At 33.9% G+C, this 24,129-nt stretch overlaps 1 protein-coding gene across 1 annotated transcript in view; it reads right to left on the bottom strand.

The window, feature by feature from the left end:
• Positions 1-16,820, bottom strand: part of Nf1 (neurofibromin 1) — an 89,555-nt gene extending 72,735 nt beyond the window's left edge. The window contains exons 1-13 of the mRNA XM_089251236.1: positions 16,627-16,820; positions 13,758-13,901; positions 11,613-11,705; positions 8,958-9,026; positions 8,568-8,686; positions 7,978-8,084; positions 7,449-7,516; positions 7,177-7,252; positions 6,014-6,120; positions 3,854-3,919; positions 3,052-3,231; positions 2,563-2,898; positions 761-886 (exon numbers count right to left, since the gene is read on the bottom strand). Of these exons, the coding sequence (XP_089107362.1) occupies positions 761-886; positions 2,563-2,898; positions 3,052-3,231; positions 3,854-3,919; positions 6,014-6,120; positions 7,177-7,252; positions 7,449-7,516; positions 7,978-8,084; positions 8,568-8,686; positions 8,958-9,026; positions 11,613-11,705; positions 13,758-13,901; positions 16,627-16,722 (1,587 nt within the window). The 5' untranslated portion in view covers positions 16,723-16,820. The remainder of the gene's footprint in view (positions 1-760; positions 887-2,562; positions 2,899-3,051; positions 3,232-3,853; positions 3,920-6,013; positions 6,121-7,176; positions 7,253-7,448; positions 7,517-7,977; positions 8,085-8,567; positions 8,687-8,957; positions 9,027-11,612; positions 11,706-13,757; positions 13,902-16,626) is intronic.
• Between the last annotated feature and the right edge of the window lie 7,309 nt (positions 16,821-24,129).

The following is a 24,129-nucleotide window of genomic DNA, read 5'->3' as shown; positions in this document are numbered from 1 at the left end:
AAATGCTGGGAGAACGGTTTACCCGCATTTAATGCTGTTTTTTCTCAACTTACCTCTATTTTTAGAATTCAAATATCTCAGCGAATATTGCACTTAGAAACATGGATTTTTTTTGGGTTGGAGTCAGGAGAGACAGGGCAATAACTTTCTAATTAGGTTTTTGGGCACAGCGTGCCAGTTATAAAAATTTTTAATTTTTATTATAATAATTATAGAATCCCTTGCAACATGAATGACATATTTGAGTTACTTCTAATTAGAAAAAGTATCCAAATAACATGTATGTCTCTAGGATCAATGGTTTGCCAATAAAGTGCTATATGACCCGGCCATCTATGCACTGTATATTTTCCTTGTGCTAAAATGTCAAAACATGTTGAATCTGGAGTAAAGTTAAGTCACTTGATCGATAGGGGCAATGAATGAATGAATGAACGCCAGGGTCTCTGCCACCGGACTTATCCCGTTGCCGAGATCTCTTCCAGTCCAACTTTGTGGCAGAGTCTGGAACAAAGTGAGTGTGTACACCTAACAGTCTGAGGTGCAGCTAGTGTTGTGTATGATATTTCAGTGCTGCCATCTATACTTCAAATTGTGAGTGAAGTGTAATGATTGAATATTTGTAACGTTGTAGGCCTGTTGCTCTCTGTGGCGAGACTTTTTAAGGATCTCATTTTCCATAAATGAATGAAATATAATGGTAATATATAAAAGACATCTCCAATTAAAAACTGATTAGTAAAATGCAACTGCAACTCACATTCAGCATAAGCACTGGGTCCACATGTATGAGTTTCACCATCCACAAAAGCAAGTTTTTATAGCTCAAAGACTCTTCTGATTTCTCTTTAAACTTTGTGCTTACCTTTTCTTTCAAAGTTAAACTCTGAACAAAAGAAAGAAATAATGATCAAAATAGCAGCACAGCTCATGGCAATATTTATGAAATTAAAACTCACTGATAATACAGTCGAACTTGCCTATAACTTTGTTATATGTGAAATCATGTAATATTCATAAAGTTTTGTTTCCTATGATTTCGGTATTGCTTATCAAGCTGGTGTGGATATAACTAAGTCTGCATATAATGAATATTTTCACTGTTTTTCACACTTTGTTATAAGCGGGTCTGAATGTACTGTATATACTCTGATTCGTATGACATTTTAACAAGTTTTTTCAAGTTCATGTTTTCATCTGCTCTTTGCAAATATTAACATAAACACATATTTACAGTGGATTTTAACTGTTTTAGTTTTGTATTAACTAGGAATTATAAAATTTATAATAATTACAATATAGTAACGTAATCTCTCTTATAAAGAAACCACTCATACTTTTAACCCTAGATAACTAAACTTAAATCAGTGTGTGTGTGTCTTACTCAGTAGTATATTAGACTAATGTTTAGTTATCTAGGGTTAATGAACCATATTTTTCAAGCTTTTCAAATTTATCAGAAATTATAGTATAACAATTAATTTAATTTTAGTTATTATTAAACACATATTAACATAGTTCTTATATTATTTTTTTAGATTTTTATGTATTTAAAAAAAAAATTAACAATGAAATTTCATTTTATATTAATTATGCATCAGTGATATTTGTAACAGTCAAGCCGCTTTTGCAAGGTTGTGCAAACATGAATTTGCAAATCCAATCAATACTTTAATCCTTTCAGACCCAATCATTTATTCATTTTTTGGAGTTTTCGAGATGGTTTTGCATTTGTGATACTCAAAAAAAAAAAAAAAAAAAACCACTAAAAAAAAAGCAATGAAGTTCATTCAAATTTTTTCACCCAAGATGACATCTCCACATACAATTTTTTTTTCTAGAATTTTATTGCTAAATTTTATATAATAAATCACACTTAAATTTACCTGGAGGTACTTTCTTCTGGAAGCCCCCCCCCCCATCTTAAAATCCCTGAAAGTTATACTTTTAGTGCTGCTATCTGATGAAAGTTCCCATATTTCTAACTTAGAACTTGCATAATCCTCAGGAAGTCAGACCTCATCTCCCTGAGGTCAATTTTTTTTTTACAGTGAGAAAAAGCAAATTGGCATGTTTGCGCATGCAGGGTTTGAAAAGGTTAAATACAGAACATTCCATTCATATGCAATGAATTACCTAATAATGATACTCACTGAACCAGAGAAATGTCTTGTTATATAGATGGCACGCATTAAAACTATACAAAGTGCATCGGAACCAGAAAACAATATTGTTATACAGGCGACTATTCTTATATAAGACTTTCACTATCATTTTACCAGAAAATTATATATTTGTATTATATAATATCTAGGATGTTTCAGATCAAAGAAATGCATTTGAGAAAATTCAATGATTTTGAGTGAAAAACTATATAAAATGTATGAATTCTTTTAAACTTACCTGACACAACTTTATATTGACATTAAGCATGGAAAAAAAAAAATTTTTTTTTAAACAAAACACATAAATTAAGCTTAACAATTAAAATAAAGAAATAAGTTCAATACTATAAACATTTTTCTAGAAGAATCAAATATGTTGAAGGAGGGAAAAAATCACCTGTATCATGCGTAAAGGAGTATGATTTATGCATCCTTGAGTAACTTTGGTTAATGTATCTGTGAACATGTTTCGCAGCTCTGGTGCTCTGATGTATAATATATCAATCTGAGGCCACCATGGAAGTCTAGGTTGTGTGATGATGCGATATAAAGAACACACTAAAACAAAATGGTATGTTGAAGGAGAGTTTAGGTTGAGGCACACTTTCAAAGGTTCATTATTGTGGGGACTGATGCGAAAGCAGGAAACAAAACAGTCTATCATGAGATCTATATCCTGAGTTACATTTGATGGGTTTCGACAGAATGGTTTGTTGGGATTAAATAACAGACCCTAAAAAAAAAATAGATTAAATTCTGTATCAAAAGAAAAATTTAAAAAAGAAAGTTTGCTTCCATGTACTATATTAAAAAAAACCACCAAGATTTAAATTTCAAAATAGATAAATAACTGAAAATAAAAATAAATGAATTCAATGTAAATTACTTTAACATCGTTGATGACACATTGAACTACAGTGAAAACTACATTGTTGCTGTCAAGAATATTGATGTATGTTGATATTTTGAAAAGTCTCACTGCGGTTACAGCAGCTGCTTCACAAAGCTGTTGTTTGCTAGTCCCATGAGATACTAATGCTTTCTTCACACTATCCACGAACTGCCGCTAAGTAAAATACGAGATTCATAGGTATTAAAAAGTTGAAAATCCATCATAAATAACAGCACTGTCACATAATCAAGTGTATAGCATACAGTATATGTGCAATATAAATATACTCTGATATTGTTAATAGCAAATATTTAAACCACCAATGCTGAAGAAATTCTTAGTGAACATTCTTATCCTTACTAAAAAAAAGCCAAATATAACTTCTCTATAAAACAAATTTATGCAACAAATGAATAGAAATCTGGATATTCCCTTATACTTATGCTATTACAATAAAAAAAAACCAGTAATTTTTAAACAATATTTAAAAAAAGTAACAAACAGATTTGAAAAAAAAAGTTCGTCTCTTTCGTCACGTGTTCCAATTTGTCAAATATGATGCACCAGAAAGATCATAAATTAATGTAATGATATATTTATAAATAAACATTTTAGAGATCATAAACAAGCATTCAACAAATAAAAATATGAATGTATTTATATTCAAACACTATTTACCAATTCAAATTAAACAAAATCAGATAATAACTCATGTTATGAGATAATTTTTTCAATTTTATTAACTTTAAATGACTACTTATCAACATTATTAACATTTGTAAAACAAAAAACATACTTTTCTGTTGTGTTTTGGGGAAAAAGGTGCTCCTGAATCAGCATTTACAATTTCTTCCAGGATTTTCTTAAATAGAAATTATGCAATCATATGCAACTCCAACAAAATGAAAAATCTTGGAAAATTACACAAAAAAAACAAAACTCAGTCATCAAAAAATAACATCCATATCATAAATATGAACATTTCGTTCATTTCATAAATAAATCCAAATATTAATAGTGCACTATATGATTGATTCAGTACACACCTAGGTTTGAATGTTACCCAATTGGTTTGAAAAATTTTGAAATTCCCTTCTGCTCTGTACTTGATAAGACGAAAATCATGAAAACTATTGACAACATTCAAGCAACAATAAATTTAATTACCAATAAGCCAAAGTATACATTGTATATATACAAGATATCAGGGTTTACGCTAGATAAAAAATTCCTTTAGCACAAAAGCGAAATTGGGGGGGGGGGGGAAACTTTTGCAAAATGCTAATGATTGATGGTTAGATATGTCTACTTGTTTCGTACCTCCTTTATGCATTTTTGCAAAGGTAGTTGTTACTTCTTTCACATTCCTAGATTATCTTTTGCATTTTGCGTAAAATGTGACCATAGCTTAAACCCTGCAAGATATCCTCTTTTATCATCACACTACAGCTAATTCTTTAACATAGTACTTTAACATATATACAGTTGGACCCCCGATATAACAAACTCCGGTTCAACAAATTCCTCAACTCTTTTTTCTGAAATTATGATGAAAATTAAGGTTAACCCCCCATTTAACTAATAAAAGACCCGGATATAACAATTTTTTTATAATTTTTCTTTCTTATTTCTCATCACCCAAACCACAATCCACAATCCAAACATTTGACTTCCCGGGATTTGATCTTCAGCTCTTCTTTAGAGACGAGCAAAAAAAAGGGGGAAACAGGAATCAGTTCCATTTTGAATAACGGAGACAATAAACCATTTAGAGTGTGCATGGAAAAGTTTCAGTGGACAATTAGTGTACACCAATACCATAAAACATTATGCTGTCCACATGTTTAGGCAAAGTTTATTTCATACGTTTAGTAGATTTCAGTAAAGAAATGAAGTTACTTCAAGTTTGTGTTCTGTCTTGACAAGCAAAGAATGGTGGGTCATCTGAAAAAGTTTTTTTTGGTTAGCCAAAAAATGGCAATATTTTGACAGAATTTGGTAAAAGATGTTGAACGTATCAAACAAACTTTTACCAAACAATTTTTTCTAGCATTCTGATTTTATTCTTGAGCAGATGTATTTTTTTCAATTTTTATCAGAAATAGCAACCCTAACATAACTAGCTCTTAAAATTTGCCATTTCTAGTGTGGTTATGCTCCTGATCAATTTGACCTGATCAATTTCCTAAATTTAACGAATGAAATTCTCAGTTTCTTCCGATTCGTTAAATCAGGGTTCAAATGTATATTTATTAAAAAGTTTTGAGTAAATTTTATTTTAATATGGTTCCTCTGTCTTGTCGTATCATGGTGAAACATTCTTCATGCACGAATACGTTAGATGAAAAAAAAATTTATTCTTTTACCACTGACATAAATTGATTGAAACTTTAATTATAAAACATTGAATTCTGTGATTTGTATATTTTTTAGACTTTAATCCATAGCATAACAGTAAGAGCTATTAGAGTGTTGCATAAAAAAAGGACTACATATAAGGCCCATGATACACGTGCCACTTTCGAGCATGTGCAATCAATGAGATTTATTGGTAACATTCGTATAAATGCTACCAATTATCTCATTGGGTGCATATGCTTGAATGTGGTACGCTTTCATGCTACCTACTGAGGCATGCATATCATGGGCTTAAAAGAAATTAAATCTCATAACTTTTAAGAAATGATGTTTTTGACCAACACAGCTTTTAGGATCATGCATGACATTTGAAACATTTTTGGCAATTGGAATTTTTTTCCAAGACAAACCACTGAGGAATTAGCTATAGGATAATGATAAGAGTCGTCCTGTGTATTAATTGAATTTGCTAAATAATGAGTGGAATTATACCAACCCATTTGAATATCATACATTTAGAAAACCCATAGGTTTATATGTTTTGAATGATAGAAAATAAATAAGTAATAATGTCATAACATGCAACAAAACTACATACTGTGCAGAGCACTAGGAGCATCATTTGGAGAGGCCAAGTAGCCATTCTTTTCTTTGGGTTATTATCAACAAAGTTATCGAGCAGATCAAATAAGCGATCACAGCAATCTGGAAAAAACAAAAAACTTGTGAAAAGCAAATTTCAATTACTTTTTTATAAATATTTTTACAGAGAATAACAATTACAAACTGTAAAAGTGGTACTGTATTTCTTCTTCATTCATATATTTGCGGCATTAATTAATGCTGTTGACCACATATATTTTTTGGACAATGCAGCATATAATCCCTTTATGATATTTGCAACTGTGATTCATAGATTAATTAACAGTGCATGTGTTTTATTTTAGTTTTATATTTTTATTTTCCCACTATCATGTAACATTTCATCATGGTTGAATAAACCTTTTTTTAAGAAAAAAAAAGTTTTTGGCAAACTGCTGATCTACAAAGGTACATTAAAAATTATATATATATATATATACACTTTATTTTATATTTTATTTGCAAAAATGCAAAGATTGACAGGCAGAACCACACGTTTTCTGCAGAGAACACACTTCATTGTCAGCAGCTGAATTTTTTATCCTAATGGCGGAATTGGCGGCATCCTGCTTCCTTACGCCATGTGGTCTTGCCCGACCACTTTTAAACTTCTTGATCTAAATCTTATGCAGTAAAACACTATCCTTGTAGTGTGTTTTGTTACTCTTCCCCCCACAATTGGTTTTAGTCCATGACAAACCATCCTACCAGAGATATATAATCACTGCTCATTCTTCCTTGGTGCACACTTATAATGTAATGATAGTAGTATCCATTCAAAGTATGCATACAAAGTAGACAGTGTGATAAACCTAAAGATGTGTTATGGCAAAAGTGCAAAAAATAACTTACTTTCCTACATGTATATACACATGAAGTGAAACTTTGAAATAACGATGCTCTGCAGACTAAGAAAAAATATTGTTGTGGAGGGATTATTGTTATATTGAGAGAACAGTTTAACATTAGAGTATAGACACAAACAAGACTTGAAAAAATATCGTTGTAGAGGAATTTATCATTATATTAAGTATCATTGTAGCTAGGTTTCACTGCATTTATTGTTAAAATTAAGAAGTATGAAGTTAATGGGATAAAAAAAGATGAGAGAAAATGCACCTGATAATTCTTCATTCGTTTTTTTCTGAAGTTCCCAAAACTCTTGTGGATATGTGTCTAACCAATTCCAAATGGCCTGTAAATTTATAACAGAATTGTTATGAATGAAAAGAAATTGCAATCAGATGATGTAATACTGAAAAGTCTGTAAAAAAAAAAACTAAATGAACTGTATTTTTATTTCATCTAAAATTTAATTGAAATGCATAACTGTGTGTGCAACTGACCAAAACCGATAGTTTTTTCAAGTTGAAATTTTTATGAACACATACCTTTTCTAAGCTATTCATCAAAACAATATAAACATTCTTCTTCAAGCTCTTGAACTTCTGATTGATTTCTGGAGAAACAAAAAAGAAAACATGAATCTACCACAGAGATAATAACTAGCTACTAAATGATCACTATGTATTATACTTCTCATTTTGAAATGAAAGTTCAAAAGTTAACAGAGGAAAATAAATAATGTCAAAATAAAAATATTGAGATGTTTTCAATACAAATCAATGCCCAAAAACATTATTTTATTGATCAGTACATCAAACCAACTAACAAAAACATTATTTTATTGATCAGTACATCAAACCAACTAACAAAAACAGTCATCACTAAATTGGCTTATTATAATCAATGATACTCAGTTTTGTGTGGCTATACACCCTCTTTTTTTTTTAAATAGATAATGTTAGTAGATATTTTCACTCACCCCATAAAATACAAACAGAGAGATCTATTTTTGAATTAAACTTCTTGAAAAAATTCAATTTTTTTCTGAGTTTCATAAATAATGTATCAGCTTACCATTTAGAAGTTTTATCAATCTTGTTACATCTAAGTTGATATGTTGAATAAGCTCAATGTCAATGTAATCAGGGTTCTCTTCATTTGATGTCGATAGTTCTTGCATACTGTATTTAAAAACATTCAAAAGTTAAAATCATTTCGATTCCATTAATCAGAAAGACGTCAATGCTATTGGGAAAATTGATACAAGAAACTTAAATACACAGTAAGATGGATATTTTTTTTGAAGTAATGGTAAAGCAACTTTGTTTTGAACAGCTTGAGAGGTATGTATTAAGTATGTTTGAAGACGATACCACCAATGTCTAAAAAAGTATAGAAATTAATTGTAATCTAGACATCAAAATCAGAAGAAAAAATGTGATTGCAAAAAATATTGATTATATGATACTGATCAAGAACCGCTTTGAAGATTATGTCAGTACACTCCATTTTTAATTATGAATGCTTAATGGTTTTCTCATGATAACTTTTTTATGTAGGATTCAAATTATTTGGATCTAATTATTAAGTTACTTAAACATTTATGATATCACAAATGTGCAATGAATGTAATTTGTGTAAAGTAATATTCCAAAGTCTCTTACCGTGCTGAAATCCTACTGAACACAGCATTAAAGTTGTTCACACTCAGTGAAAACAAAACTTTCGAGGCCAAGTTCTTTAACTGCACAACCATTGGATTTTCATTGGGCATATCAATAAACTGAAAAACAGTAGTTTGAATTAATTTTTACTGAAATAAAAAAAAATCATTTGCTTAACTGAAAATTACCCATGCAATTGAAATAGTGTTGAAAATTCTGTAACATTCCAATTGGACACTACTTTTACCATGTTAAAAATTAACCCAATACCATAAGAACATCCTTGAAATTATTTCGTCTCTTTGAAATATGATACTGATTTTCCAAAAATGTAATAACATTAAAAAAACAAGTAAAGTTTAAACTTTTTGAACCTGAAATAGAACAAACCTGACATAACTCCCTGAGTAGTGACTTCACATTCACTGCTTCATCATACCTAGATGTTTCTTTAGGTTGCTGTAACAAAAGAAATGAAATATTTGAAATTGAACTACAATAAATTCTCACTTAGGATCCGAAGATGTAAAGTTTGCTACTGTGAAGAAAAAAAACCTATCATATAATGTACATATGAAAATTTCATTCATCAATGATGAAATCTTTGATAATGGAAGGGGTTGTTGGTCACATTTTTGTAGAAAAAAAAGGATTTTTCAATGGGTCTATAATTTGTGTATAAATCTTTGAAAAATTACTTTTTACAAATTAATTTTCAAAATATTTTTTTTTTCAACCTGACAAAAAAAAAGGAAAAAAAGAAGAGAAAAAGCTGCAGATAAGACAGCAGTACTACATAGCAGTCGTGCATCCACACTAAGAAAAATGTAAAGTTTTCTAATGTGTAGGAAAATACAACAAGGAGATTCATAGATGGAGAATCTTGTGTCTTAAGATTCCAAGCTAAAGAGCTCTGATGACTTTGAACTATACTCTGTTCGCTCTAACTTGGGTCCTGATGTAAATAAACCGCTGCACCAATTTTTGATATCACATTTTTTTTCACTGTTCTCTAAATTTTGTTGAAATAAAAACTGTTGATAACACTAATTAAAATAGAAATAGGTATATAGCTCCCAAAAGAATTTGATAAGGTATTTTGTCGTTATCATGGCACACTCCTCAAGAGTTGGGATGACAGGGCTCCAGCCCGGACATTGCCTGCGACAATTCTTGCCTTTTTTTTATTTTTTACACTAAAAGTTTACTATATAGAAGGGCTGTTAAAAGGTTGGTCTGAGTGCCCGCCAAAGATCAGAGCCTGGGGGTCTTGCGGCAGGATGTGGGCCATGGTCGTTACAAAAGCTTGTGCGAGCTTATTATTTTATGGCAGATAGTGAGAAAAAAAATCCTAATTTTTTCTTATTACTTTTTTTTCTTCAAAATTTTACAATTTTATTTCTGAGCTAATTTAAGCCGTGTGATTTTCCTGAGCTGGATATGCAACCAATTATAACGTGAAACAAATTATGAACAACTTACCATTATGTTGCCGCTTTTTATTTTTCTTGCGGGTCTGTATAATTAAATATTTCATAATAATCCAAGGGCTGTAGCAGTTCCAATTTCACGAGAGTCATCCACATTATTTCATTTCTTTACTTCAACCTGTTGTTGATATCCTGTTTTTTGACAAGAAAATTTCGGTTTTTTATCCGTGCGTCTGTTGCGAGTATGACCCAACATTCAGCAGCAGGAGCCCCTGGACTGGGATCTTTAATGGGCCCCCAGGCCAGGCTTTCTCACGGGATCTATAGCGTCTGTCATAATGAGGCTAACTGAATCAAAAATGAGCAGTACTCTTTTGAACCAGATTTTCAAAACTTTACCTTCATGATAATCCTCAGACTTTTTCGGCTCCCTACCTTCGACGAAAAAAATATTACTTCCTCCCAACAAGCTTCTCAAGCAGAAGTGCGAATTCTTTTGAAATGCGTATATTCACTACAAACGATAAGTGACCCTCCCCCACCCATATCCAATGTACGTCAAAGCGTGTGGGTGAGAAAAAAATCTTGTTGACAGCAACTTTATTTATAGGAGTCCAGAGCAGCTGCAAAGAAATGAATTTTCAAATGGCTCTGCCAAACAAGATAGACATGCATATTTCATTTGTCCTCAAACGATAAAGAAGAAAGCTTTTTTTCTTGTAAGACCTCTTGAAGAAGCGTATGCAAGTGTATATCAAATCTGTTTGCGAATAGGAGTAATAATAATAAAATGAAACTTCTGTTTAAAAGGGGGGGGGACGGTAATGTCTGAGTGAGAAAGGCGTATCCTGTCAACACCCACCCTGTAGACATAGCAGCAAAAACGCTTTGTGACCGATCTTTAAAAAATATTTTTTCCCGTCTTCCAGATAACTTTGAAATAATATGGAATAAATATTTAAAAAAAATAACTTTGAAATAATATGGAATAAATATTTTAAAAAAATAAAAATTATGAGGTATTTTATGGCATGAGGGGCAAACGACAAAGGACTATATTTTTGGCGGTGTTCCACAGTAAGAAAAGGTGAAATGTTCTTCAACCAATCATTTTGGGCATCGCACACATGCTTTTATTTACATCAGGACCCAAGTTAGAACAAACAGAGATTAGCCATCTTCAACTACAAAATCCATCGAAATCCATTCCTATCTTCCATGGCTCTTTGCAGCTCTTTAGACTAAGAATCTTTTTAAATCCCAGGGGCAACAAAAAAATCTCTTACATGCATGAGACCTATTTTTGGTGCCCCAACCATGTTTTTTTGGTCTGGGAGATGAAGCTATTTTTCACAGTTTCAACTGGGATTTGGCACCCCATGCAATCGCACGGCCAATGAGAACCCCCAGTCTAATCTTGACATGACCATGACTGCCTATGTTTGTTACTGTTTTGCCAACATATAAACAATTATTATAACATGCTCTTATATGTGAAACAACTTGAATGAATGTTTATCATTGAGAACAATGAAATACTCAGTATGTAAAATGACAGGGAACTGTTATAAACAAATGCAACATTAAAAATTTTATATAAATACACAAAACTTACTCCACTTAGACATCGTTCCAGAGTATCTAAAACAATGAGCTGTGACTCATAGAAATTTTTCTCAAATTCTGGTTGAATCTGGTTATGTGTGCGCTAAAAAATAACAATTATTATTAATATGCAAACTAATATTGTTTTATTAATAATAAAACACAACAATCAAGTTTTTAGGAATTTTGAAATAATTTTTGACACAGTACAAAGATAAAACAATAAATGCAGGACATATGCACACTATACTAACATACAAATAGGTATTTAACATGAATGATACAAAATATAAAACATTTATACTATTACGATAAAAGTCTGTTATAACGAGTATAGCATATTATTTCACAATAAAAAGTGATTGTTAAATATAGTTACTGTTAAAGATACAAAAATTATTTGGATATAACGAGTTAAAAATTATGAAGTTTTGCTGTAATGTAAATAATTCTTCAAAAAGTCTATTTTTTGCCCTGAAGAATTAGAAATAGGTGGCCACAATGAAATGCCAAACGAGGTGGCTGAGAAAAAGATACCCATAACAAATATGGATGTCATATATTTATAAATTACGGCAACCCAATTAAAAATGCAATCATAAAAACCAAAGACTATGTATACATGATAAAATATAATACAATGTCCATAAAAATATTTATGGTTGTCTTGTTTAAGAATGGATAGCTTCTCGATTTACCCCAACATGTTTATTGTATTTGTTGAGTTAAAGGCATTTATCACTGTGCATCATGCTTCTTCTAAACATTACTTGATGCACACTCATTTGCAAAAAAAATCATGCACAAAGAAAGAGTAGTGGAATCGCTACTAAAATTGGCAAGCAGTTGTATTACATGTAGTTATGCAAATGATTGGTGTTGCGAAATAATTATGCAAATATTCTTATTACCAGAGGGTGTAAAACTGTTTCTCCCGTTACTTTTCAAAATGGTCTCAGAGGCTGCTTTCATGAATTGTACCTCTGTTTTGGTTTGATAAACTATTTTTGATTGTTGAAGATGCCTCCAAGATGCATTCAAGAACCTCTTGCACAACGATGTGAACGAGGTCACATCATTGGATTGAACCAAGCAGGGTGAACAAATTGACTCTCTGCCCTCAACTTGACGGCTTTCATTAAGCTGTTGGGAGATGTAGGGAGACAGTGGATGTGTGAAGGCATACATATGCATTAAATGGGCTCTTGCACAACAGGAGAGAGGATTGCTACATCTGTAAGCAAGCAAGAGCAGTGCCTATGATGACTGCATGACCATCACATCACAGAAGCCATATTCATCAAGGAACCTTGTATCGCAATGGGCCATTTCCAGACAGTAAGGAAAAAGTAGGTTTGTTCTTACAGCACTCGAACAATTCACAAAATTGACAGCCCAACACCCATGACTTTGTTCAGAGGTTCAGAGTGTATAGTATGTAAGGAAATATGCTACCTTAATGTATTTGTAATAGTATGGGTGGCTGCGTACACCCATGCTTTTGAAGTGTGTGTTTTTGATTCCTATTTTCAGCTAACCACCTCCATAGAAAATGGAATTTTTCCTAACAACTGTGACTGTCCAAGTTTCAACTTCAAGGACCGTTACTATTCTTATGCGCCATGGTCCCATCTGGCTATTCCATTGGTCCCAATGGCTGTTTGGACGACAGGGGTCATTTTCTTCATTTTCATATGACATCACCTAAACCAAAGTCTAGGATTGCTTGGCTCATTCGGTTGTTGGATCAGTTTTGCAATGGTTTTTCCCTCTATATAAAGGTGTGCCTTTGCATCGACACTTTTTCTGTTTACACTCAGTTACCATCATGTTACCACATGCGTGTGTTGTGGGCTGTTTTTAGTTACTATAGTGAGTGCATATTATCATTAGGCTTATTTCTGAACTTTAAAACATTTAAGATGACAGACGGGACAGAGACGTGTCCCGGTCCATCATAATAGCAAGAATTTTCCCAATTTATAACCTCACGGAGCAAAAAAAGAAATAATTTGAAATTTGCTTATAACCAGAAGTCTATAATAACAACTTTTCCCATTGATTACGAGCTCTCATTATAACACACTTTTACTGTATTATATTAGTATTAAATATTTAGGTGATAGATTCTACACATAGAAAAAAAATTACCTACCATATCATTTACAGTGTGAAGAATTTTTGTTAGACCAGCGATGACCAAGGAAAATCTGTATTTGCTTATGTTGATGAGGCTTTCCTTGTTCTGCTCGACGTTTATCCTTGAATGTGTAGTCTGGGGGCCACTCCTACAAGGCAGCTGATAATATAAAAATTAAAAAAATGACATTTTTTTCACAATTCATAAATTTAATATAATTTTTATGTAACACTATGTAATTTCTGGAGAACAATTTCTTCAGACAAGAATCACACAGATTTAGATCAGATTTTTTAATGTACACGAGACCATTTAGGTAAATAATTAAAAAGATTTCTTACATATCACATAAAATTAACTTAAGTATACAGTGATATCTTGGGTTAGATAAACAATTAAAAATTTATTTATTTATTTATACAATGTCGTTGGCCCTAGGCCTATACAAGAGAATGCGCTTGAATAAGACATATTGTTTGATGTTGTGCAAAAAACTAGTGATAGTAAGTAGAGTTGACAATACAGCTAGGGAGTTTGTTCCATTCACCAATGGTATAAGGAAAGAAACTGTATTTAAAGCAGTCGGTAGAAGTAAAAATAGATATTATTTTAAGGGGATGGTTGAGTTTTCTGGAGATGTGGGATGATTTGGCTAGGATACCAGAAGCATCAAAGTTAAGATCACCATGAAAAATCTTATAAAACAGGGTTAGCCTACAAATAAGATGAAAAGTAGAGAGGGAGATAAAGTTCATTTTTGAGATCAGACGAAAAAAAACAAAAGGTGACCAGCAGTCGTGGATGAAACAGATGGATTTATTTTGGGTTGATTCAAGTTTGTCTGCATTACCGGAGGTGTAGGGGTTGCAGATTTCAGTGCCGCAAGCAGAGTACGGAAGAAATGTTTGGCAGCAGTGCAGCACGATATCTCAAGTGGAATGTTTGAAGGTATAGGACTTTTATTAAAGAGGATAAAAGAACTCTGATTACATTTTGACTTAAACTTCTTGACAAAGCAATATAGTGCATTGTAATAATCAGTAATAGAACCCCCAACATTTAAATGTCGTGATCAAAATTTTCTCCTTTAGAGTATTTTAACTTCTGAAATCGCATAGGTAGAATTATTCTCCTTTCAATTGTAGAGGAAACACACATTTCTTTGATTTCACATCATTTCTTGCTCACCACTTTTTCATATGCATGATTAAAATTGGTGCCAAATGACTTTAGTTCATACTAATGTTGCTGAGACATATTAACATAAATGTAGATATCATTCGATTTCCCATAGTTCAATTAACCAATCAAATTTGGTTTTTTTGTAGCATAAAATTATCTTCTAGTTACATTCACTTTATCTGCGTCCATTTTGCACAAGGGTTCGTATATTGTAGCACCCCAAAGTAGTTCTTTGGGGTGCTTATAATTCTTGAGAGGAGCACCCCCACAAAAATATTAATAATGCAGTTAAAAAAGGACTTTTGGACTGCTGCAAGGTAAATGATGATGACCAACTTAGTAAGTTTAATTGATTATTGTGTGTGACATTCTAAGTGGCATATTCCCATAAAAGTTTTTTCATTTTTGTGAAATATTTAATTACTGATTTCATTTAATCTCGGTGCAAATCGCAATTGAACATCTTTTTAAAACTTTTGTTTAATTATGTTTGATCTATGATCCTGAACATATTTTGAAATGCTTAAAATTTGATTAAAAGTCAATAATTTGCGGCACAAACGTAATGTCTGTTTCTCTCTTTTCATTATGAATCATTTACCTTATTCAAAATAAATGTTGTAATCCCAGCCTTGTGACTCAGGTCCCTTGTCACTGAAGCCAAGAAGTGTGGTGCACATGGGTCAGGTGTACTGGATGCTGCACCAGAGGGAGGAGCTATATTATTCTTTTTACCAGCATATGTCCCGAGGGACAGACTGAGGGACCACTCATTCAAAATTACACGACGGAAGCATAATGCATGCTAATCTTTCAAAAAATTTTGGAGGGCTCACCTGCAATTTCTTCACAGGACAACCAGCACTATTGTCCAGTTATAGCCATATTTTTAATGACCAATGAAATAGGAGTTTGATAGTCATTTACGGGTGCCCATAAACACTGGGGGATCGGGAAACCCTGTTTTAGTGGAATGCTAAGCTTTTTTTTGCGCAGGGGGCCGCAAAATACTTGAGCCCATCTCTGGATACTGGGCCGTGACCCAGCGGTTGAGAAACACTGACCTAGAGAGCAAGGTCAGTGAGTGATCAAAAGCGTGATCTAGAGTGTGTGCAAGCATGTCAGTAACCAAGAGTGACCTTGGGAGTGACAAAAAGTGTGACTTTGATTTATGTAGAGACATACGCATATAAACAGGAGTAAGTGCCAAGCAGGTTATAGTACAGAGCGGCGAATTCGAGGGACGATTGGTAGAAAATTAGACTAGAATTGGAGAAGGGCGGCAAAACCGTATAAATCCGCCTCTGCCCCCCCCCCCCCCAAGGGAAAGGGTGCCGAAGCCCCAGTGACAATAGTTTTTTTTACGCTATAAATTCACTACCGTGGGGGCCACGAAAGATCCCAGCCTTCGGTGGGGGAACTGCACAGATGCGATGAAAAGGGGGAATGATAGGTTATCCCAATCTCCTACAAACATTGTTTTGCAATTATTGATCACTTCAACTTCAGTAGGAAAATGACTCGAAAACACCCCAATTTGAACTAAGTTATATAACCGTAAACAAGAGATAAAAATCCTCAATTTTCAAAGATAAATTTTTTTAAGCATGAACGAAATGATAATAATAACAAACATTGTTGTTGTTGCATATTGTGTGTATAGGAAGTTAGAAGGGGGATTGGAGGGAGGGGGAACCTTTACCTGCTCTTCGAACCTCGTCATTAGAGAATTGACCCATTCAACTGGCTTTTGAGTAGCCATGATGGTTGATGATTGCGGTTCCGATGAGTTGACCATAAAATTTATGATTTTAATGATAGTAACAATTCAAAATAATAATGAGGGACCTCAACAACTAATGAAAACACCACTATCTTTGCTGCTGGTGTTGGGGCCCCGCTCCACCTGCCCCGCCTTCCCGCTGACGCCGTCCAATTAGGATCTCCCGTCTCGATGACGTCAGCATCACATGTTGGAAGGCCGCCTCCGCCAAATGTTTCATTCATAATTTTTCTCTACACTGCGATGACCATACGGCCCGAATTTTCACGTATTTTCGGTCATTCTGACGAAATTGCTCCAATGTTTTCAACGGAGCTGAAGGGAAAAAGGTGACCATACGTCCCGTATTTCCCGCGACAATTTCGCATTTCCACGTAATTTTGGCAATCCCGACTTTAGATTTAGACATCTAAGATTTTGGACTTTTAGAAATGTTGGAATTTTATTTTTTCACGTATTTTTAACTATAAGCCTATTTGAATTGCTCTTCGGTATCTCATTGCCGTCGAGTGGTATTGATGACTGATTTGCGGCACGATGATTGGGGTTCGAACCTCACAGTCTCGAGGTGGTTTTTTTCCCCAATAGATAGCGTCACTATTCCGATCAGTATATACATATATAAAACCGGCCCCAATAATAATTTTTCACAACTCCAAAAAAACAGAACCACTGAAAAAAGCAGAAACAGGAACAATTCCGGGAATTTCGACGGCTATTAGTGAATGCGTGTGGGGGAAGATAAAAGACAAAAACACTCATGTATCAATGAAGAAATATATGTTTGAGAGTGGAGAAAAAAAAAAATTTCCCCCAGAAAAAAAGAAAAATAATTCCGAAAACCTGGAAAGGGACAAAAAAGCGAATTTTCCGAAACGTAGGAGGACGATTATTATAATCACATCAAAAAAGGAGAACTTTCTTTCAAACCGAGCACAACGCAGGTCTATCACCATCTATGGGCAACTTACAAAGTGAGCTGTACCGGAAGTATAACTGTGTGTCTACCTAACAGTCTGAGTGCGTATGTAGTCAATGTAGTGCTATATTTGACTTTTCAGTGCCGCCATCTATATTTCAGGAGTGATGCGTTATGATTGAATTACATTTGTACTGTTTATAGGTCTGTTGCTCTCTGTGGCGAGACTTTTAAAAGGGGAGATCCATTCGCGCCTCGAAGTTGAGAACCACAGAAAACCAACTTCAGCCGACAGCCACTGTGGTGAAGGTGGGGTTCGAACCCGGGACTTCGCGACGCGAGTCCGTCACAATGACCAGTCGACCACCACAGCGGCAAAAAGGAAGATTGTTGATAACCCTACGCTTGGACAAATAATTCTACAACTACTAAACCACACATGTACCTCGTTCATATTCCTCTGCGGAACTTCTAACGAATTGGTACACGTTGGAATGTACGTGTACGTGTAGTGAACCCAACGTGAAGTTTGTTTCTGTAGAATGCTTGTTACATGTTGTGTTGCCATTTTCATCTAATTTTCTAACTATGAGTGAGATGTAATGATTGAATAATTGTATCGCTGTAGGCCTGTTGCTGCTCTCTAAGACGAGACTTTTCAATACGCACTTATACTGTTAAGCCTCCATACACGCGCCTGCGTGAGCATCCTTGGTAACCCCACTTTCAAATTTTTATAACAGATGTCACCACTATACTCATGAATAATCCAGCCACCGCAATAGTAGTCTTCTTAACTACAACAGAAACGCTAAAAAAAGAGGAAGAAAAAAAACAATTAACAATCTGTCTCCCTTCGCTTTTAATGAACTGCTACCACCGTCTGGTCAGTTTTATTGCTCTGCGGCCTTTGCCTGGAACACAAACACACACAGCGAGGTTTTTTTTGTGCAAGAACCTTGTCTTTTGTTACATTTATTGGCATTTCTGGAAGCTTCCATAAAGAATTTATCCTCAATTAATTTTGCTTTCGGGAGCGTTGCTTTTTTTTGCCAGAGGTTATTTTGCTTGCCATAGGAATAAACATGTTTGGTTACAAAACCTGAAATTCGGGTTTTTTAATTTATTAGCAACGACATTTTCTCTTGAGGTCATAAAAATCCGAGAGCCCTATAGTGATTACCAATAATATCCGAAAAAGAACGGTTTTGTGCTGTCTCGTAAACAGCAAGATGGTCTGCAATTCAGGGGCGTCGGAAGAAGCGTTTCGAACTTGTGTTTGTTGGTATTAGTTTCATGTGAGAAATTTTGATTTCTGAATCAATTCTTAGGGAGCTTGGACCCACTCATCATGTCCACGTGAAATGAAATGTCGTTTGACCGCTGCCACACTCCTCAAGAAAGGTAAAAAATATGTATTGACGAAAGTGCCGTTCTCACTAAAATTATCTTTTAAGGGGTAACCTACCTTTTAACATGGGGAAAAAACTTTTGTTAAAAATATTATTTTCCATTGATTTATTTCAAGTTTTTACCACATATATTTTATTGTGTATACTACCCTATGCCAGTATAAAATTTTACATATCTCTCTATATATATATATGTATATTACTTAATTTTTTTTACAAATTTTCAACAGAAGAAATGCATAAAAAACTTCTTGCGCGCATGATAAAATTGCATGAAATCAATGTAACTGAACGAAAAGCGATTCAAAATAAAGAAACTGTCAGTTCATCAAAATGACGAAAAAGACTGTATTTAATCAGTCTTATTCAAAATTATATATTAAATTTAAAAATTAGAAAAAAATCAACATAAAAAAAATGTATAACCAAAATACTGTATTTATAAATGGATCTCGAATCTTTTTCACAATTTTATGAACTGAACAGTTTTCTTCATTTTGAATCATTTTTTATTCAATTATATTGATTTCATGCTATCAATTTTATCATGTTTTTAATGAATTTTTTTTCTGTAAATTTGTAAAAAAAATTAAGTATATATATAGAGATATGTAAAACTTTATGCTGGCATATAGGATGGCATACATAATCAAACATTTGGTTAAAGTTTGAAACAAATCAATGGATGATTAATATTTTTGATAATATTTCTATATAATAAATGTTTTTACCATGTTAGAAGGTAGGAGTCCCTTTCATCCACAAAATTCTGGAGCATTGTTCTAATTTTATTTAGCCATAAACTTTAAGGAGAGGCAATTTTCTTCCTAAGAACGTGAATTGTGTGCACCTAAATGTAATAAGGAGAACGTCTAACCTGCGATAACGTCTTCAAGAAATAAGAATTACTTTCTTGAAACGTGTATCGCGTACGGACAGATTCGCTTTCTCTCAGCGCAAGAGATAAAGCCCAATTCGTGTCGGGAATCCTTAAAAAAATAAAATAAAATAAATAAATAAAAAGGGTCTATCTCTCATTGCGATAGAAAAGTCTAGAAAAAACAACTTTTCATCTAGCTGGATTCATTTTTGTTTGCTTTTTTAGTAATTTTTACTTTGTCACATGTGCTTTAATGTTTTGTTTTGTTGTTTATCGGCAGGTTTCAGTGAAAAATCGATAAAAAAAATCCTTTCATGATCAATGAAAAATCTGACATGATGAAAAAATACCAGAGCAAAAATACGAGGTCACTGAGAAATTTTTTTCTGAAATTAACGAAAGGAATTTTTTTTAAAACTGATTGATGAAAATTTCGCAGAATTTGTTTCTGAAAATAATTAAGGGAATTGCTTTAGAATTGATGGAAACTTTTTTTTTCAGAATTTATGGATAATCGTTTTTCTTTTGAACTGTACTGAAAGAAATTATTTCAGAATATTAATGGAAGAAATTGTGTCAGAGAATGGATGAAATTTTCTTTCAAAATTCCTTAAAGGAAAGTGTTTCAAAATCGACGAAAGAAAATATTTTTGAATGTGAATCGAAAAAACATTTTCTGAAATTGAATAGAGGAAATATTTCTGAGTTTGAATAGAAAAAGAAAATTATTTCTGAATTTTTCAATAGAAAAGAAAAATGTTTCTTAATTTTCATCAGGAAAAATATGCTCCGAATGTGAACAAAAATAATTGTTTCTGAATGTGAACAGAAATAATTTTTTCTGAGTTTGAATAAAAAGAAAAGCAAATGTGTTTCTGAATTTCTATAGAAAAAATTGTTTCTGAATGTAAATAAAATAAAAAAAGCATTTTTCCGAATCTGAATAGACAAGATTGTTTTTGAATTCCGATAAAAAGAAATGTTTCTGAGTTTGAATAGAAAAAAAAATGTTTCTGAGTTTGAATAGTGTATTTTTGCAGTTTCCTGACACTTGAAGAAGAATCTCGCATGTCATATTTGTTGATCATCGGGATAGCGATCGCAGTATCAGTGTTATCAAGGGATTGAGCAGGTTAGACCCATGGTTTCCAACTTGGCTTCCGTGGAAACTTTTCTGGCGTTTCGCATGATCAAACGCCACGGAACCCGGAGAACTTTCACAGAAGAAAACTTTCTTGTTACTAACACTCGCGAAGCAGTTCTTTATTTCACATTTTAACGAGATAGTGTCTTCTAAAAAAATCATACCGTTCTTGGATAACTGAACAACTTAGAAACAGTAGCATCACATTTTTTCCCCGCTTCGAATTTTCGAAGAGGAAGCTCCAGAAGTTCATGAATGTCATTCTTCGTTTCATTAGGAAATTATAAGTGCAAAAACGATTGTTTTTTTTTTTTTTTTTTTGGGAATTTCCACTAGTTATATTCTTAAGAGTGAGGATTTTTTGAACAGAAGAATTTACGTGTACTGTACTTTACGAGACACCCACGGCCATCTTAACGCATGAGTCTCACCTGGGGCCGTCAATTGTACAGGGGCTTCTGCAATAAGATCTGGCACGACGATTTATGACAATAAATGTGTAAATTAAGAGGCGGTACACCTAAGCCCTATTTATGGGGGGGGGGGGAGGGAGATAGACATGAAAGGCTGCGGGGGCACGATAATGAAAGCTGGGGTGGCATGATAATGATGATGCCAATTCATATATATACATACTGCACATACATATATATGTATGCACCTGCACATATCTGTGCAGGTGAAATAAAAGGAACCCCACCGTCACCGCAGTGGTGGTCGGCTGAAGTTGGTTTTCTGTGGTTCCAACTTCGAGGTGCGAATGCAAGCCGATCTACTCATTAAAAAACTTCAAACATTATATTTCACTCATAGTTCGAAAAATATGTGGTAGACGACAGCACTACAACAAGCAGTACACAGAAACAAGCTTCACGTTAGGTTCACAACAAGGACACGCACATTCCAACATGTACCAATTCGTTAGAAGTTACGCAGAGGAATATGGACGAGGTACATGTGTGGTTTAGTAGTAGCGTACCAGTAGTAGGTGAAATAAAAGAGAATGTGCCCACTACATCGAAAAAAAAATTAGACGGGGGGGGGGGAGGAGGGAAGCCAAAATTGAGGAATGATTGGTTTAGAAATTTTGTAGAATGGGAGAAAAGCGGCAAAATTGTAGCCACAGTCGGTAAAACCGTAAATCCACCACTGCCTATGTCACTGCAATGTATGACTAAATGAGTGACCTAGAGAGTTTGCAAGCGTGTGAGTGCCTTAATTTTGGGTGCTCAAATGCAGTGCTTATCATGCACTGGCCAGAACAAGTGAAAGCACTTGAGTGGCCAAGACAGTGTTCAAGCACTTGAGCGAACAAAGCAGTGATAAAGGACATTGGTGCGCAAACTTTTTGAAGCGCAACTCCCTTTTCCCCAAAAGTTTTAACGGTGACCCCTACATGAGCTGACCACATGTCCCTGTTTTCCGGGTCATTCCAGTTATTTTATCAGTTAATGTGCTGTCCAGAAAGCACTTTTCGGAACGCTTGTTTTGGTTTTAATTAGGGGATGTTGAAAGAAAAGATATTCAAATTTTTTAATATCATATAAATATTTACTTTGTTTTCTAATGTACTTAGTGCCCCTTATGCAAGATGGGGGAAGTGTAGCGAGGTGTATGGTCCTTGATTTTCGTATACAAGGTCGCAGGATGATTAAGAAAGAATTATCGGATTTCAGAACGATTCCTCACTAGAAATCGACCATTAACAAAAATTGTTCATAAAACGTGCACATCCCTCCCCCTTGTATTTACATATATTACTTATCTCATTCGGTGTTCTTAATTTTTAAGAAATATGCAATTTTGAGAAATCGGCTGATTCTCTCTAAGTCACCCTGTAAAAGTAAAAGTACTAACTTCATGTCGTCCGCCGCATGCCAGAAGCATGAATGTGCATTTTTTTTTTAATCAACTGTTTGGATACCTCGTTTCGCTATCTAAGTTGTGCCTGAAACGCGAATGTGTATCCTTATTGAACTACACGTTACAAAACATTTTAGGAAAAGTTATTTTAAGAAAATAACTTCCATATAGAGTAACATATGGGTAAACATTCAAACGTCATTTCCCCGTTCTTTTTTTGCAAGGACGTTGCACATTCTCGATTCTGTCATGATAGAGCTGATATATTGATTATTTTACAAGTAGAATTTGAAAAAAATTACATTGTATGTTACACGGTAATTAGCGCAGCTGAATAAAGGCATTCTTTAGTTTTGAAATATTTTAAAATAAAAATGAATTTCTTATTTGGAAGTTTATTTTGGATAATCTCTCGCGACCCCACTAGTTCATCGACGCAGGGGGTCACGACCCACGGTTTGCGCACCACTGATCTAGGGAACGAGGAACCATGTCAGAGTAAGCGACCTAAAGAGGAACCTAGAGCGTGTGCAAGCATGAGAATGACCGAAAGAGTGATCTAGAAATTTTGGGGAATAACCAAAAGAGTGACCTAACTGACTTGATCTTGTCTAGAGAGCAAGTAAAGACGTAGTTAGTGACGAAAAGTCAGTCACTAGAGATCAGTGTGACATATGTAGAGCGTGGGCAAGAAAGTGAATGACCAAAAAAGTCACCCAGAGAGCGAGGGATCATGACAGTGAGCGACCAAGGAAGTGTGCCGACATAGGAGTGAAGGGACAGAAGTGTATTTATAAGGAAAGAGGGAGGGGCACATGTGGCAGCTCTGGGCGGCAAATTTGAGGAACGAGTGGCAAAAAGGATGACTAGAATGGAAGAAGGGAAGTAAAATTTATGTAGTTCGTAGACGGCAAAACTATAAATTCACCTCTGCCACCTAATTTAAACCAACCAAATAACTGACACCATGTTAGTATGGGTGAAAATATATATTGGACCTCCTCGCGTTATTCAATTGGTGCCAAGTTTTACTGCCTATGACCACAAGTGAATAGAAGGAAAGACAAAACTTTTATTTCACTGGTTGAGCTTCGTTCTTTTATCGTTTTCATGCGCTCAAAAACATTCAAAGATTCTACTTATGGCGACTTTCTGCGAGGGAGACCAAAATACATTCCAACCGATCCTTCCACTTAAAATTTTT

This window comes from Pholcus phalangioides, unplaced genomic scaffold, assembly GCF_987345545.1.
Source record: "Pholcus phalangioides strain wild (caught in Gottingen) unplaced genomic scaffold, Ppha-v1.0 ptg000024l_1, whole genome shotgun sequence".
Lineage (NCBI taxonomy): Eukaryota > Metazoa > Arthropoda > Arachnida > Araneae > Pholcidae > Pholcus > Pholcus phalangioides.
This window is presented reverse-complemented; position numbering and strand designations above follow the sequence as displayed.